Here is a 19536-nt window from a genome sequence, read left to right as displayed (position 1 = left end):
CCTTGTACGCTCTTGGTAGGATTGTAAAATATTACAACTCCTGTCGATACATTATGCAGTTTCCTTAAAAAATTAAAAGTAGATCTACCATATGGTCCAGAAATCCCACTCCTTGTGTATATCTAAAATAATTGAGAGCAGGGTCTTGAAGTCATATTTGAACACTTATGTTCATAGCAGCACTATTCATAATATTTAAGAGGTAGAAGAAACCCAACTATCCATCAACAGATGAATGAATAAACAAAATGTGGTATGTACATATAATGGAATATTATGTAGTTTTAAAAAAGGAAATCTTATCACACGTTACCACATGAATGAATCTTGAAGACATGCTAAGTAAGACAAACTAGTCACAAAAAGACTAATACTGTATAATTCCACATATATATCTAAAGCAATCAAATTTGCAAAAAGAGAAAGTAGAATGGTGATTACCAGCAGCTAGGGGGAAGAGAAAAAGGGAAGCTATTTATGGGCCATGGAGTTTCAGTTTTGCAAAATGAAAAAATTCTAGAGATCTGTTTCATAGCAATATGAATATACTTACCACTACTACTAAACTGTACACTTAAAATAGTAAAGATGATGGGTAGAAAATACAACATGACCAGTTGAGGTTACTCCAAGAATACTAGATTATATAAAATTTTAAAATCTTGAACTTAAATGCAAAAAGCAAAAATATAATTTTTACAAAATAATATGACTTCAGGGTAATGAAGAATGTCTTTAACAAATAAAAGTACAAATGATAAAGGAAAAGATTGAAAATTTGACTTTGAAATTAAGAATGTTTATTCATCAAAGCACATCACATAAAAAAAAAGAGAGGGGAAAAAAGTTATATACTAGGAGATGTTTTCAAAACAGCCAAACAACAAAAGAATATATAAGGACTCTTCAAAATCAGTAAGAAAATGACATACCCCCTAAGAGGAAAAAATGGGCAAGGTTATGAACAGATATTTTACAGAAGATGATAAATAAACAGACTATACACATGAGAAAAGATTTTCAACCACAGTGGTAACCAGGGAAATGCTAATTAAAATACATGCCATATTGACAAAAAAAAGTCTAAAAAGGAATGTTGAGTTTTGACAAGAAGTAGAAAAAAGTGGAATTCTTTCATACTGCTGTGAAAGGTAAATTAGGCATGACCATTGGGAAAACAATTTGGTCATTTCTAATAGAATCCAAGCTGCTTATATTAGCTTTCTATAACTGCCATAGTAAATTAAATCAAATTTAGCAGCTAAAGTAATAATCATTCATTATTTCATAGTTACAAAATCAGAAGTCTAGTGGGCTCAGCTAGTAATTCTGCTCAGGTTTCACAAGCCTGAACTCAAGGCATCAGCCATCTTGGGTTCTTATCTGGAAAGTTCTGAGAGAGTGGCTCAACCTCAAGCCTGTAATCCCAGCACTCTGGGAGGCCAGGCGGGCGGATCGCTCAAGGTCAGGAGTTCAAAACCAGTCTGAGCAAGAGCAAGATCCCATCTCTACTAAAAATAGAAAGAAATTAATTGGCCAACTAAAAATATATAGAAAAAATTAGCCGGCATGGTGGTATGTGCTTGTAGTCCCAGCTACTCGGGAGGCTGAGGCAGGAGGATTGCTTGATCCCAGGAGTTTGAGGTTGCTGTGAGCTAGGCTGACACCACGGCACTATAGATGGGGCAAAAGAGTGAGCCTCTGTCTCAAAAAAAAAAAAAAAAGTTCTGAGAGACAATCTCCTCCCAGGATCATTCAGGTTGTTAAAAGCACTTCGGGACCAGTGTCGACTGTAGTTGACAGCCACAGATGAATGAGCACAGCCACTTTAGCCAACAGCCATGGTATGACTTTTCTAATTTTTCATTTATCAAAATAAAATTGTGAACATTTAAAAATAACATAATGAAAACATATATGTATATGTTACCTATCCTGATTTACATTACGAGTAAAGCTGCCTGTAAAGTAAAACAAGCTTTCAGTGCTTTAAAGCTTTCCTCATCACACAAGAGCAAAACGGATTCATTGTCAACACACGACACAAACTATCGTGTGGACTAGGAGTGCCAGCTGTGAGCAACGTTTCGAGGCCAGTGAGCGCCGTACCAAAGTGGTTAACAGGCAGAATTTAATTCTTTCTCATGGTTTCCATGTGGCCCCCCCTATCTTCAAGTCAGCAACACGTAGGTTGAGTCCTTCTCACTCAGTAGGTCTAGCTTTCTCTTGTGTTGTATCTCTTCTGCCTCTAAGGGTTCATACGTTTACACTGTGTCTACCCATATCATCTAGGACAATCGTCCTATCTTAAGGTGAGCTGTTTAGTATGATTAATAATTTTAATTATATCTAGGAAGTTCCTTTTGCCATGCGTTGTAACATAACCAAAGGTGTGACAGGTTGAGGATCAAGGAAGCAGAATCTTGCCTACCACAGTCAGCCCTTTGGCCCTCATGACTCACAGTCCTTCCATATAAAAACACATTCACACCCTCCTCCAGGTCCTTGAAGATCTCATCCCATTATAGCATCAGCTCAGTTCAAAAATCTTATCAGCCAAAATGTTTCAAATTTCATCATCTAAATCAACTAAATCAGATGCAGTTGAGGGACCTGTGTCTCTAAGGAAACAACTACCTGCTTCAACTATGTGACAGGTCAGGCATAGGATAACACTCATAGACATTCCAGTTCATACAGGGAGGAAATAGAAGGTAAAATGGAGTCAAAAGTTCAAAACAATTTTGAAATCCAGCTGAGCAAACTCCATTACTTTGTTTTGGGTTTTTTGTTTGTGTGTGTGTGTGTGTGTGTGTGTGTGTGTGTGTGTGTGTGTGATTCACAGCCCCACTAACTGGGTCATTCTTCCTTTTTCATGAAAAGTAGCAAAAGAGTGCAACTGGGTAGTTTTATCAGCCTGTTTCCTGCCAGTAGATTTTGGAGGGTCTGACAACCTACTTTCATTTGTTCACTCTCTTTGGCCTCTTTCAGTCTAAATTGGTGGCATTTCTCCTCGCATAAAATTCTCAAGATCTTTGTGGGTCTCCTTCATATGTCCTAGGACTCACTCCAGCAGACAACAGGTTCCTCCACAGATCATTCTTAGATAATACAATCTCTATTTCTGGCTCCTGCTGAGATCACTAAGGGTGCCTATTGATCACATATTTAGTCTCTCCAAAGAGCCTTCTTTGTGACTGAATACTCTGATTTTTAGATCTCTTGACATTTTAGCAGGAGTAGTAGAGTCACATCCTCATTTTTCTTTCTGGAGTACATTTTCCCAAAACTTCATCTCTTCATTTAAGAATCCTTTGCCATTTATGTAGGTGGAGGGTTTCCCATCTCATCGAGTCTATTCAAAGCAATCTAGGTTTTTTCTAACATGTTCTTCAAGATTCTCCTATCCTCCACCCACTCCTTGATTCAAAAACTACTTTCAGACTTTTAGGTGTTTATGATAGCAGCACCCCACACTTCCAGTTATCAAAATATGTATTGCTTTCCTATTGCCATAACAAATTGCCATAAACCTAGTGGGTTAAAACAGCAGCCATTCCTTATTGGACAGTTTTGTAGGTCAAAATTTCAGCAGGCTCAGCTAAGTATTCTGCTTAGGGTTTTACAAGGCTGAATTCAAAGTGGCAACTGGCCTGGGTTCTTGTCTAGTGGATCTGGGAAAAAATTAACTCTCAAGTTGATTCAGGTTGTTGGCAGAATTCATTTCCTTCTTGTGATTTCCATGTGGCTCTCTACATCTTCAAGCCAGCAGAGGTAGGTCAAGTCCTTCCCACGCTTTCAATCTCTTGGACTTCCCCACCTGCTGCATCCCTCTGACTTCCTCTTCTGTTTTGAAGGGTTCATATGATCACACTGAGCCTACCTAGATAATTCATGATAAACCCTCCATCTTGAGCTCAACTGATTATTAGCAACCTTAATTACATCCACAAACTTCCTCTTGCCATGTAAAGTAGCTTAACTATAGGTGTGACACCACACAGCAAAGATCATGTCCTTCTACCCTGCACATAACCTGTGACCCTAGAATTTTATTCCAGGCATATGAGACACATAAGTTTTATTGCAGCATTGCTTATAGAGAAAAAATCTTTTAAACTATAGGAAAAGAAGTCCACCAATTTGATTCTAGGTAAATCTGTTTGTAATTCATAAAATGGATTCCCATACAACAATGAAAATAAAACAATAAACAATAGCAAAAACAAAAAAAAAGCCCATTTACTAGATACAAGATATGAGGTAAATCTCTTTATAATTCATAAAATTTATAAAGCAATACAAAAATGAATAAACTACAGCTCCACACATTCTGTGGATGGTTCTGACAAAATATTTTGAGGAAAAAAATCAAGTCACAGAAAAATATAAATAGTATGATTTCAGTTATGTAAGTTGAAAAACCTCAAAAATGAAACATCACATTTAATAATATTATGAAGAGCTGCTATAAAATTAATCTGCTTATGCTGAGCTAGAAGCAACAAGTCATATCCTTAATGGGGTATGTCTTCAGAAACAAAAAATGTTTCCTGCTTCAAAATATCTCCTTCCTCAGCCTTTCCTAATATTGAAATTTTTCAGGTTCTCAACAGGTTGGGCTGTTGACTTGGTAAACCTGATGTTCACCTGTTTTCATTTCAAAGCCCAATTCAATGCCACCTCTCTGACTCCTGTAAATAGTTAATTCCCTCTGTCTCTCTACCTTGTAGATAGTCCTACTGTGGTATAGAAAGACCTAGTACATAGAGTTTGTGTTTGAGAGTTCCTCACAGCTAAGTTTAAATCCCAGGTTCATCAATTAATGACTATGACCTTAAGCAAGCTGTTTAACTTTTTTGAAACTCAGTCTCCTCATCTGAGAAATCAAGATGATAATGCAGCTTCAAATAGCATATGTGTACTAAACATAGCACAGATAAAGTATTCAATAAATTATAGTTATTATTATGTGTTTGCATGTATTCTTCACAAAGGTAGTGAGTTCTAGAAGGGGAGAGAACATGCATTATCTCTGCATGCCGATATCTAAAGATGCCTGGCACTTATTAGATGCTGTCTAAATATTTGTTGAACTGAATTGCATTTGATTTAAGAGTAATATCAGAAGGTCCCAGCTAAATAATCTAACTCAAGATGCATATACAAGAAAAGTTAACAACTTAACCCAGCACAGTATGCCTTCCATATAACCTTAGTACTGATTAAACTAGCTCTCTGGTAAGGGGGCTCAGGAGACAATAGGATTCAGTGCATGCACTGAATGGAGGCAGGGAGAGGGAGAGAGAGGAAAAAGAAATGAAGAGGGAGTTCATGACATGGAACACTAAGCAGCCAAAAGGGCAGAATGAGAATCTAAGTGTTTCACATGTAAAGAAAATGGAATTCAGGGATAATCCTCAAAACAGTACTTACCAACCGGACATATAATTTGTCCTGACTACAGTAACAAATTCCCAAATTGGAAAAGATCAGGAAGTGGACATAGGCTATAATAAGGGGTAGTTGTTAACTGGGTAAAAGACAAACCAATATCTTCTCCATGCCAAACCAATCTATTTCAAATGGGGCAAGAACAACTCAAAACTCTCTAGATTATTCTTTTTATAAAATTAAGAAAACATTAACTTAATTTTCAAAGTTACCCAGTGGCACAATGAAGTATTTATGTAACATCGCACTATAATTTGGTAACACCTAAATAATTAATGCACAAGAATTTTGTTTATACTTGAATTGCGCAGGGGAAGAGATCTAGAGCTTAGAGGGGAAACAAATCATACAAATAATCGAATGAAACTGGCTCCTGCAGGGAAATGCAAAACATGTAATACTGAAATAAACATGTAAAAATTCATTTGTTATCCACCAATGTTAATGATTTTAATCTAGAAAGTAAACCTAAGATAAAACTGTAGTTTTTCCTTGTTAGTGTATGAATACTTCTTTAATCCCAAAATAAATTATTCATGTGATCTTATACTTGGACTTTATGGTACTAATATAATATATAAAATTAATATTTCTTGACTGTGAGATATTAGTGAAAATAAAACCCTGTACTTGATATTTATTTATAGGTCCAAAGAGCAAAACACAAACTAAACAACAACAAAAAAACACTTAGCTTTACAGACCTGTAATGCAAACAGAATATAATTAATTTGCTTATTTGTGCAACAAATACTTATTGAGTTATCTACTGATATGTTAGGCATGGCAACTAGCACCCTGTAGGTTCAACAATACAATCATTTAAAAAAGATGTATCAAGTGTTTAACCCTTTTATGGGCAGTATGCTAGGTAGTAAGGACACAGATAAAGTTGAAGAAATGTGGTCCCTAACACACAGGAGCTTAGTTGGAAGGAAAACAAATAAACACACAGTAAAGACGCCTTAACTGATGCCATACTGGTGCAATGACAATAAAGGGTGATGAATACTATAACTGAAGTAAGACAAAGGTGCTAGGACAACACCCAAAACAGGGAAATAGTCCAAGTTTGGCAGAGATAAGGGAGATTTAGCAGAGAAGGTAACAGGAACTGAGTCTACTAAAAAAGGTGAGTATAAGTGGGCAAGTGGAACAAGGTACAGAAGAACTGCTGCTGTTTGAATGTGTACCCTCCAAAAGTCAATGTGTTGGATACTTAATCCCCATTGTAAGAGTATTAGGAGGGGGAGCCTCTGGGGAGATGTTTCGGTCATGAGGGCCCAACATCTCATGAATGGATTAATGTTGTTAGAAAAAGAAAGGGCTTGTGGGAGTGGTTTTTCTCTCTTCTGTTCTTCTGCCATGTGAGGACACAGAGTGTGCCCCTCTCTTGCCCTTCTGCCTTCTGCCATGTGCAGATGCAGTAAGAAGGCCCTCACCAGATGCTGGTGCCTTGATCTTGGACTTTCTATCCCCTAGAACTATGAGAGAATAAATTTCTGTTTCTTATACATTACCCAGTCTCAAATATTCTGTTATAGCAACACAAAACAGACTAAGACAAATTCTCTTCCAGACAAATGGAACAGATACATTGTTGTAGGAATATGGGCCATGGGAGGAAATACAAGTAGTTGAGAGCACAATGTGTGTTAGGGAACATGAGAGTACACAGCTGGGTCTCAAGTGATATTGTAAAGAGCTAGGATTATTTTTCCTCAAAGGCTATGGAGAAAAATTGGAGGATTTCAAACAAAGGAAAGGGATGAATTTTAAAGATTCCAAAGATGGTGCTGGTAGGAGCTGCTACATGCAGATAGGATTAATGAAGACTAAGGCCACAGATGTCAAAGCTGGCCGGGAGAGTCATATAGTGATCTAAGTAAGAAGGGTTGCTGCACAAGGGTAATGGAGGAGGAGACAGACAGAAGAATCTGATACAGTTGGTCACTAACTGGGAGAAGGAGGGACAGAGAAGGAGCACAACATGACTCCTGGCTGTCTCACTTAGAAAACAGTCTAGTGATGCCATCACAGAGAAGAACAGAGCAGAAGTGAATCTATCATATATCCAAATGATAGATTCACTTCTGGGCCATGTTCAGCTTGAGATTTCTTTGGGACATCTATGTTCAGAAGGCAGTTGTGCCAAGAAGAGAAATATGATAAAGATGCAAGCACTGATGGCATAAAGTGACAGTTGAAATCAGGGACATGTAAGAGGTCACCCAGGTTAACACACACTATAGTCTATAGGTTTAAATTCAGTTGGTTCACAGACACATTTGAAATTCAACGAAAGCTACAGATATGTTCAGGAGAAGAATGTCACCCAGAATTTTGCATGAAATTTCAGGTCATTCTCAGGCCTGTAAAGGAAAGAAAGAATGCAACCCAGAGAGCCAGGAGGAAAGTTAGGAGGTGGTGTGATGAAAGCATAGGGAGAGGAGATTCAAGGAGGAAGTGATCAAGAGTACCAAGAGCCACAGAGAGGCCAAAAAAGATGAGAACTGCAATCATACAGCGGATATGACACAGAAGAGGGCCCTGGTCCCAGGCAAACCATTTGAGTGGAATCATAAAAACTGAGTTGAAGATGAGAGAGTAGTTGAAGAGAAGAACAAGAAGAGTCTTTGAATATTATTTGCCGTGAAGGGAAGGATGGAGGAAGAGCTATTGCATAAGACAGAAGCAGAGTAGTGAGTCAGGGCTGGCAGGGAGGAAGTTGAAGGTACAGGCAAGGTCCCTAGAAAAGTCTGTGTGGAGTGAAATCCAGAGTTCACATGGGCACAGCTGCTCACGTGAAGAAGAAAAACGTATGGTCAAACAAGCCAGGAGGGGAAGGTGAAATAACTCTCATCTGCAGTGAGACAAAACCAAACCAAAACAACAACAACAACAACAACAAAATAAACTGAAGAGAGTTTAAAGGGCCAGACCCACTTTTTAAAAACCATTTTCACTCCTGACTTCCTTCCTCTCTTGATGTAGGGTGAGGCCTTTAAATTATCTCAGCCTCACTCACCTCATCTGAAAAATGTGACTAATAATCTAGGTTGAGAAAAGATTGAATGATACAATATAGAAAAAGCTCTTGGCACAGTCTGATAGTGTTAAATAATAAATGCAATGGGAAATATTTAATATGATATTATTTTCTTTGAGAGTAAAAGGTGAGGTTGTAAAAAGAAAAGGCCGGGAGTGAGGGGGAAAATGGGTGTGTGTTGTGGGGCTTGAAGAAGGTTATTCATAACCCTTTGGAAAAGATATAAGCAGAAGGGGGAAATGTGCTCACAAGTGTCACAGCGCATTTCAGGAAGAGCCCAGGAATCAGTGGTGGCCCTGGCTTGTCTGGTTCTGTACCAAGACACTATAGTGCTCATGCCTTGTGGGTACAGACGCTGCCGAGAAGGTAAATAACTGAAGTTGATGACACTATAGAAGGTGAGGCCAAGGCTGGAAGAGTGCCAAAGATGTGACTATAAAATTAAATGAAATGTTCAACCATGACATCTAAACTGGAAGGAAGTTTAAAAATCAGGGGAGTAATGAATTTGCAGATATTGTACATTTCATGTGGCTAAAGAGAAAAATAAAGGTAAATTCAAAATTGTCCACATATTCACTAGAAAAATAGAATTTTTACAATAGGGTCAATGATCAATCAATTAGAGATTCTAAGAGGATACTAAATAAAATATAAGAAATGATATTATTTGCTAACAGTTATAATCAGTGTTCCTGGTGCTTAGAACACAGTACAGAATATGAAATGCTACATGTCAATAGCTGTATACAGAATATTCCAGACTGTCTCAAAGCATAAGATGTAGGCCTGCCAAACTGACATTTTGCCATAGGATCTCAAAAGTCTTTTGTTAAGCAAAGAAAAATAAAAGATACACAAATGGCCCAATATTTGAAAATTCTAACACTAACATTCGAGTGAAGAGAAACTGACTTTTAGTATGCTAGTTTGTTTTTGGGTTTTTTTGAAGTCTAATTACATAAGGATATTGTGTAATTTCCAAAGGCAAAAATAAAAGATCCATGCAAATCCAGTTTTTCAAAACTGATGATTCATTTAATTTAGCTGATGCATTTATCTTTCTGTGCAATATGTCTTATCTCTATATTATTAACAAAATATCATTTCTAAGATTTTAGTAAGTCAGTTATTACAAATGAAACACACTATGTTCATTGTTATATCATATGCCAGAAAACTAAAATTGCAACTTTTGTTTAAAATTTAAAACACTATGCTCATTAAGAAATCCATCTGTTACCCTGTAATTTTTAGCATTGTAATTAAATTAAATGGGATATCATTTTATAGTTAGAATGTAAATGTTGACATTAAAAGGAAAGCAAGATAGTTATTATCACAGTACAGAATGAGAAGGAGCACAATCAATGATGTAATGATGTGATTCACAGTTTTTCAGTAACTAAAGCAAAGTAAACTGCTCATAATCTCTGGAGATTGAGATTTTCTTAAAAAGCAATTATTGAGTAGAGTAGCATGAACCTAGCTCTTAAATAACACATAGGTTAAAAATGTTTCAAGAAATTACTTCACTGTGTTCTGATAAGCTAAATCAATGTATCTATCTACAGAAATACTATGTTGCTAATATTACTAAAACCACACTGCATTTGTAATGTAGTAAGTAGCATATGTAGCCAGGCTATGATAGTCTAAAAATGCTGTTCCAAGTCCTGGGAAACAAGCACAAAGTTATAATGTGCAGGAGAGACATTTAAAATATTTAACAAAAAAGAAGTAACATAAATGTAGCTATTGTTCTGGAAAATTCAGTTCAATAAGCATTTATCGAATTCTTGCTATTTACAAGGCACAATCCATCACTACAATACAGGAGATATAATGGTTTCTCTTCAAGTCTTTTCACAGTCGTTACATGAAGAAAGGGATGGGGGAAAGCTATTCAGCCTCTTCATTGAATGTTAGAAGGCTATTCAGGTGCTTTGTTCTAGCATGCTGTGGAAACCCCATGCTCAGATTCAAAAAATGAATGGAAGAAAGTGGTCAGCTCAACGTGTATTAAACTTCGCAAGCTTGCGCATGATATATAAGAAAATGTACTAAAATTCCCTCTAGCTTTGGCCTTTAGAGAATATGGAATTTTCAGATAGGCTCTCCCAGAGGTAAAAAAAAAAAAAAAAAAAAAGCTTCACTCCAGGTTGACAAAGCATCTAACATCTCTCTTAAATGAAATCAGTGATTTAATTTTCAATGTGTTGAAGCATATAAAGGTTACCGACATGTAGACACATCTGTGTGATCTTTGCAAATGAAAGAATATAAACAATTCTTAATTGTCATTGAACTCCAGATTATTTTTTCCAATTACATATGAACATGGCTTCAATGCTCTAAAAATTCAGGACATCTTCAATAAAATAATAAAACTATCCTGTAAAACCCAAACTAATGAAAAGCATAAATCCAAGTCAGTTCCCCAATTTGATTCTTTAGCTACATACTGAGAATAGACAAATGAGTTTAAATATTTATAACTGGATAATTCTTAACAATTTATATTTATGTAACCAAGTTTGGTTTAACATTGTCTATTCCTTAAGTTTGCTGAATTCCTAGCTAAATAATTCTCTAAGGAAAAAAGAAGGATGGGAGGGAGGAAGGAAGGGAGGGAGGGAGGGAGGGAGGAAGGAAGGAAGGAAGGAAGGAAGGAAGGAAGGAAGGAAGGAAGGAAGGAAGGAAGGAAGGAAGGAAGGAAGGAAGGAAGGAAGGAAGGAAGGAAGGAAGGAAGGAAGGAAGGAAGGAAGGAAGGAAGGAAGGGATTTGATTTTAAGGTCTTTCCTAAAAGATATTGGCTATTTTTAATAAAAATATTAATAATAGTCACTGTGTGTTTATTAAATTCTAATGTTGTCCATGACAAAAATATTATATAAATTATTGTTATTTCTTACAACAATACTCTTGATTCATATGTCTCAGATGAGAAAACTGGAGTTTGGGAATTTGAAACAATTTGCTCAAATTACACACCATATAAACTGTGAAATCCAGGTCTGATGGCCCCCAGAGCCCATGCACTATATCAACTCCATTACAGTGGCTGTTTTTTATCCCTAGATTAAGTTTTTCATGTTACAAATGTGACCTGCAGATGTAGGATCTTAATAAAGTAAAGATGACTTTGAGGGCCAAAATTTCCCCCGAAGTTTACATTTTCACACACAAAACGTTGCACACTAAAGACATGCCCTGTTTTATGGTGTTTGTATATTTCTCACCTTCAAGATTACCCATCTTCCTATCCCTCTTCCACCTCCCCTTCCTTCTCACACTGACAGTTGATTTCTACATGCATTGACAGCCAAGACATCACTTTCAGAGTAAGTCCATGTTTGAGTTGGATCTTTTAGCCAAAGAATTAAGGCTCAGGTTCAAGCCCTATGCTCTTATTTTTGTTTTCTTCCTTATTGTGAAGCTTTCTTTCTGCTTTGTTCATTTCCCCACATTTCTTTTGTTGAACTGCAGCACTTACCTGGCTCTGTCCTTGAACCCTTAAGCTGGTCTTCCAATTATCCCCTGCTTGTAAGTCCCTGTCCTCTGCACAGATAAACACTTGCGCCTACTATCCTACCAGCAAATGCCCCTGGCCAGCGTCAGGACACCTGACTCATCCACGATCCCTCCCTTTACCTTCTACCCATTACCGATTGCCTAGATCACAAACTGCTTCTCCCAGCCGCCAAAGAACACAGCCTTTTCCCTCCTGAACCTCCTTTAGCCAAAGCAGCTGCTGGCACCCTTACCCCTGGGGTTCCTGCTCCTTCCTAGAGTAAGAATCTAACTTTCTAATCACAACCCCGGTAGTCTTTGCCTTCTTGCCCCATCCTTTTCTATGGACACAAACTCATGCCTGGCTGAGAATAACAGGAACAAACAGGTCTGTTACTTGATGGACATAATAAATGTTTTCCTCCCAGAGGAGAGAGTGGCAATCTTTCTTAAACTAGTGCTGATTCTAGCATTTTGGAAGGCTTCTGCTGAATCTATCACTGAGATCCCTAAAGATAGAAGATGTAAGACTCTCTGACAGCATCACACAGAAAATTGGATACAATCTCACAGCATGAGAAAACACACTGCTGAGTGGGTATAATGCTAAATAATAACAGGACACTCTAAAGAGAGGAGCCAGTGAGTCACAGAAAGACACAGTAAATGTTGCAGTCAAATTAAGTTGCACAAGACTCATTTTAGGAGGGTTCAGAGAAAAGACCAAAAGTGTGGGGTGGAATTGAGATACAAGAAATGTGTTTGCTCAAACTTTAAATCCAACAGAACAGACTGCTAGAAATTGCAAAAATCTTGAGCTGCTAATAAAAAATAAATTAAAAATTCTTGAGCATCAATTTCAAATCATTTTGCCTTACTTCCTACAAAATTTTTAAAAATAATTTGTGAAAATTATTTTTCACAAATTATGAAAAAATTTTTCATAATAAAATGAAAAATCGAATTTAAAAAAAAAATCACAATAACCAAGGCACAGAAAGTAAAGAAGAATGAGTTAAAATTTGAAGTCTGATTATCTAATAGGGCATGAGGCTATATTTAAGACACCATTTTTCCTTTGTAATAAACCTAACTTAGTTGTCAAAGGCTTGATAAATTATCAGTAATTTAAAAGTATGGTTTCTTTCCTTTAAATCCCCAAAGTTTGCAGTTATCATCAATTTCAAAAGACTATCTCTGAGGAGATATTAGAACACAACTGCAATAAAAATGCTAGAAGAAATTATTCAGAGTATCATATCAGAAAATAATTTAAATTAGGCCATTTAAAGGAAAGAAAACAAGGGAATATTTTGAATAACTCAGAATATAAATGGGAAACTAATTGGAAAATAAATCATTAATCTGAAACAAATTAGTACATAAGAGCTAAATCACTTGGATAATGCTATTTAAGATAAATAACACTTGGGATACAGGAAGTTTTTTAATTCACCCTAAATTGACCATGTGTTAACTGTGGGTGGATTATCTGCCTCAGGAGGTGTCCTTTGCTGCAATTGGAAGCCTATACCCATCCAGATAGAGAAAATCACCTTATTATTCTGTAACAAGATGGCAAAAAGTAATGTTTGCAAACAGGAGAGTGTACAAATTCAATTTCTAGCTCCAGCTATGAAGAACAAAGCATGAAAAAGTGTAGGCTATTTAGTGACTGTCCTACAATGTTATCTTTAACTAGACAGCTAAGGCCTGGCCAAGGCAAGTCCACACACTGGGGTGGGTGGGGAAGGTGAACAAGACAGGCCATGGAGAACAGATGTAAGATCTTAAATACCTATTGTTTCCCCATTGTGAACCTCATCATTTCTGTCATGCCTTATAAGGTTCACTACTTTTATATATTATGTGATAAAACATGGCATCTTAGAAGTTGCATTTGTCACCGAGCTTCCTGGAACAACCCTTCCTGATTTTGCAGCATCTCCAATATTCTCGCTGGCTCCATCCTTACTTCCAAAGCCATTCCCTCCCTCGTCCACTGAAATATCTCATATTTTCCAACCTTCCCATCTCTCCCCAACGTTTGCCCATTGGATTGATTCAGGAAAAAAGTAAAGTACATGGAAGAGGATGTTACTGAGCAGGGGTTAGCAGGGATGAGTGTGGATCTAAAAGAATCCACAGAGTGAACCATCTGACTGGAAGGGCCACTTTGACATGCGGGCAGATCAAGCTCTTCCATGCAAACAGCACTTCACTCTTACCCTGTACCCAACTGTACCTTTTCAAACAAAAAAATGTGAATGAGTTCAGTTGTTTATCATTTGATGCTGAGGTAAGGAAGTAAAATGCTATTTGCATAGAAACTGCAGCTTCTGTCAAAGCACTTGAACATCTCATTCAGCCCAGCGGGCCTTGTTCTCCAATCCACATGTTCTTACTCCAGATGCATGCCTCTCTCACATCCAAGTTTTTCACGAAAGCCAGTCTTTTCTCACGCAAGAGAATGGGTGACTACAAAATGTTTTTTCTAGTCTAGTATTCACCTGGGTTGAGCCAATTGCTCAGGTATCACCGTATGTTTTAATCAATAAAACCAAAATTATCCTTCCCTTAGTAATCACATTCGATTTTACTCTCTTATTTTTAAATAAACCCTCCTGTTTGATTCGCCTCTCTCATTTCCTTCCTCTGTTCTATTTATCTTAAGTCTTAATTTAGTTCCCTCATGTTTAATGAATGTAATTGTCACCATGCTACAATTCCTATGCTTTTGTTTCTTTGCTTGTTTCCTTTTTTGTAACCAATGTCTTTGCTATATTATACCTCTACATTTCATTGCCCACTTACTATTAAAACTTGCCTAGCTAAGCTTTCTTAGAAGAATTTAATAATCTCCCACTGCTCAAATAATAAACCTACCTCTAAACCCGTTTCTTAATGTTTATTTGCCTAAGAAGATGGTCTAATAAGGTCAAAGGCTGAATAAAAGATTAATTACGTATATTTAGAAAATGAAATGAATTGTATCTTTTTCAATAAGAAAAATGTAACATGAACATCTTCAATAAAATTGTCTAAGTTTCACTTTTGTGGTAAAAAATTATTATTGAAATCTTAATCACCAAAAATTAATGTATTAAACACATACTATAAAAGGTGGTACTACATATAGTTCCTAACTCAAAAGAGTAAAATCCTCTTCAAAAAACACCAACTCTAACAACTAATAGTACAACTAAAAGGAAAACAACACATTTTCTTGTTTAAATCTGCTCATTTCATCTTGTGAACATTTTTAAGAATGGTGCATGACAGCTAAAATAGAAATTATTTTTTACAAATATGTCAAAATTATTTGTTGGAAGAAAAAACTCCAACAAGATTTGAAAACCCATTTTTGGTTTACACCAAGCATTCATCAATTCCAAACTGCCTAAATAGAAACTTAACAGTTAATATTTCATTGTCTAAATTAAAAAATACTTACACTATTGGTTTTTCCAGGCGACTTCCCTGTGAACCAACAATCTCTCCCAACGTACAAAACACTTGTCCCAGAAAGTCCTAAAATAGACAAAAGGATTAAAGCTCATAAGTTCCCAAACTATCTTTACAGTATATATTTTGTATATCACACATTTGCATTGTTTTCGTTGCTGAAATATGGAATTTTCTAACTTCCAATAATAAATAAAATAATTTCAATAGACATTAATTTTAGCATGTAACTTTCACGTAAGTTTGCACACTATTTTGTGCTTTTAATCACAAAGCAGTTTTGTTATTTTGAGTTTTCCAATATTGCACCTTTTTTCTTTTTATGTTTTAAGCTAAAAGGTAATGGAAAAAAGTTTGAGGTTTTGAACACACAAAGTAAAAACTATGCTATTCAGTGGCAGACAGAAAAAAGGAGTGGGGCTGCTCTCAGTGAAAAGAGGGTAAAGAAGACCTGTGTAGACCAGGACAGTCAGGAGGGTATTTTCCCAAAGCAATTACTTTCTTGAGAGCCAGGTAGGACTCAGAGCAGATAGTGGAGAAAAGATAATTGGACATTCTAGTCTTGGAGAACAGATCACTTGCAGGCGAGAGAGTAATGAGAAAAGAGAGGAATTCAAGTAAAGGGCAGACACGGAGACAAGGAGCCAAGATTACAGAGGGCCCTCTTGGCCGGACAGAAACCTTGTCTTGGCACAGAAGTAAGCAAAAGTCTTTCAGCAATTCAGGGACACTAGAACAGAGCATTTAGAAGATTACTCAAGTGCCTGTTTGTAGAATAGACTAAGCAGTGAGTGAAAAAACTAGAAGCCAGATCAATCAGAAGGCTGTAGTAGTTAATAAGAAGCAAAATGATAAGGTCCAAACTGAGATTGTAGCAAAGAGGAGGGAACAGTGCACAAAAAAATGACAAGATTTGGTGAAAACTGTTCCTGTACATGAGAGAGAGACAAAAAATCACCCTGAATCTGGTACTTGGTTACTGCCAGAATTGACTATGCTTTCATAAAAATGCAAATCATTTTAAATTTGCTTTCAAGTATGTAAAAAGAAGTCAAGGCAAAACTTTAGCATATTTAAGCTAAATATCCTTAATGACAGCATACCTATATCAATGTCAAAACAGATTCTACAAATATGTTTATGGGATTTTAATAAACCTAAATTTCTCTGAGCCTCATGATAGCTAAACAGATCTGAATACTGAAGATTTGGAATGTATCATTACTCTTCTGAGTCAGCAGCAAAAAACACACATGACTATAGACAAACAGTATTCTTTTCTAAGCATTCTTTTCTAAGAATACTTATGTTCATGGGCAGCTGCAAATACTACATATTAAATGGGTTTGGCCAAGGGAGTAGCAAGTCTCAGTAAAAGCAGTTGATGCTGAAATTACTCAAGAGAACAAAAGAGAAATATTGGGCAATATTAGGGTTGGGACATACTAACAAATACAAGAGAACACATAAACATCATCATTGCTGAACAAAAATGAAAATTAAAATAATCAAATCAATAAAATGTGCACCAAAACATTACGCTATGAATCTATGCACATTATCTTTGCAGTTATTGCACATTTTCCTTCCATGTATTTGTGGCATTTATGTAATTGTTTTACACCTCTGTGTGTTTGTGTAGGCCCTATTAAAAAACAGACTTACTATTCACAGTGGAAAAATCAGCAAATTATATTTATCTCCTACTCATCATGTCGGAAAGATCTACCAAATCCATTTTTTAGGCATCTTAATGGGTGATGTTTCCTATGGATTTTACACACTAATAATACAGTGTCTTTAATGGATATTTTTAGATATTTTGGTTACATAAAGATGGAAATAAACACTAGCTGTACTATGAACTGCTTTATCATTTCTTTCTCTGGTGTTGTGTTTCAGTCGATGAGTCATTATAATTAGGTCATGATAGTATTTCTAGTAATAAAGCCAAGCACCTTTCCACAACTCTAACCCACATATAGACCAAATCTAGCTTAGAGTGTCTGGCAGTTGAGAAATGCTTCCATTCATTCAATCTTTTTAACTATTGGACTCTCCTCAAACTGGTCATGAGATCAATAAATATTTATGGAGTGAGTGAATTATTACTTTACAATCTAAATAACAGACTGAGAGAAAACTTTTGGAATCTGTTTAAATGTACATAAGCCACATTGTTAGTACACAGAATGCACTCCAACACTCTTAAAAAGTACCCAGATATTACCCTCAATTCAATATGCTGGTATTAAAGCTGGAAGACCTAACAGTAAGAGAAAAGCAGAGAGTACAGTAACACAAAACATTACAGCAATAATATGAGTTCCACATTGGATAAGTAGTTTAAAAAAAAACAACTAACCAGATAATCAGAGAGAATGTGTTTGGATTATTCCCAGAATGACCTAGATTTATTACTAACATATGGCTCAAAACTGAAGGAAGTTTTGCTATACCATCAGGTTCCAGCTGATTAATATGTAAACACATTTATGTTTCTCTTCTATTTCATGCTAATATTCAGAGAAATGTCTACTTTAACTATATACATAACATTCTTATTCCTTAAAATTTATTACTTTATTATTTCTTGTGTACCAATTATTTAGTGATCAATTCCCTCCATCTATATTTTATTATATAGTATAGTTTGTTACTTGTCTATAGTCCTGAAAATTACATTAATATTCTAGGCTCTAATAATTCTACACATTTTATAAAGGGAAATTTGCAGCAAAAGAACTGGTTTTGTCAGTTGGTTTGTTTGCTTTCTATCTTGCTTGCTAGGTACAATTATTAATGGTTCCTATGTAGCTTTTCAAAAAAATCTTACACATACATTTATTTATTTTGCAAAGTAGTATAACATATTCCTTAAGAATAAGAATTATGAGGGATGAATCTGCCTGTGTTTATATCAAGACTGAATAATTTACTCATGTCTCTATGCCTCAGTTTCCTAATGTAGAAAACGGACATAAAAATAATACCTACCTTACAGGTTGTTGGGTGAACTAAATAAGTTAATACATGCAGAGAATATATATGCAAAGCACTCAGAACAGATGCTTGGACTACAATAAGCAACTAATAAAATGACTCCCTCATCTTTCCTACTCCCCTTGGTTAAAAGAATAGTACTATATGTTCAAAATGTACTACTTGCTATTAGATTCCAATACTGAGATAATATAATTATCTAAATAAGATATTTTCTTTTCCAAAGCCACTTTATAGTCATGGCCAATATTTGTTTATTTTTTAAAAATGCTCACTGTAAATGCTATTATAAAACCCAAATATTTCTTATATACCAACTCATCTTACATGTTGACTAGTATATATATATATATATATATATATATATATATATATATATATGGATGACATTTTGAAAATAATGGTATGATGAACCAGGAGGCATTATCTATAAGTCAAATTTCCAATTTCTATACTACTATAAAGGAATCAATACATGTAGTTTATCACTAACATCATCATAAACAATTTCATAAGCATTCAATTGTCCTTCTACTCAAGATAATATAAATGACTTTTCAGTTTTACGAAGTGATCAATAAGCATCTGAAAACAATTTCCCTAACTAACAGATAATTTAAATTAAAATACATTAAATAGGTTTACTGATAGTTCAGTTTTAATACAGCACAGTAATTGTGTGCACTCAACTGTTCATCATTTGATTTCTTCATAAGATAGAGTCATGACTTGCGTCAATCTATTGCCTCTACTAATTTTATTGTCATTTAACTGATTTTTAGCACATTCAAACTATGTTTAATGCATGAAAATATGCTAAAAAAATATACACCTTCACTGAAGGCTAATGTTGTGTGGCCAAAATAATCCAGTAAGCCATTAATATGCCTAAAGCAAAAATTTTAGCGGTGCCTTCTGAGATCAACCAAGTGATTAAATGCATTTCGGATTGCCTTGTGGGTATGAAAATTTAGTATACAAAGTACAGTTTCAATGTCCTCTGGTCCAGTACACCAAGTAGAATCCTATGCACACCAATTATGAGACTGTCA

At 35.7% G+C, this 19536-nt stretch overlaps 1 protein-coding gene across 1 annotated transcript in view; it reads right to left on the bottom strand.

Annotated features, from left to right (window-relative positions):
• Positions 1-19536, bottom strand: part of CPNE8 (copine 8) — a 191248-nt gene that overhangs the window by 107745 nt on the left and 63967 nt on the right. Inside the window, exon 6 of the mRNA XM_076007487.1 lies at positions 15471-15547. Coding sequence (XP_075863602.1) covers positions 15471-15547 — 77 coding nt within the window. The remainder of the gene's footprint in view (positions 1-15470; positions 15548-19536) is intronic.

This window comes from Microcebus murinus, chromosome 10 (genome assembly GCF_040939455.1).
Source record: "Microcebus murinus isolate Inina chromosome 10, M.murinus_Inina_mat1.0, whole genome shotgun sequence".
NCBI lineage: Eukaryota > Metazoa > Chordata > Mammalia > Primates > Cheirogaleidae > Microcebus > Microcebus murinus.
The sequence above is the reverse complement of the archived record's forward strand: the minus strand, read 5'-3'. Positions and strand labels throughout refer to the sequence as shown.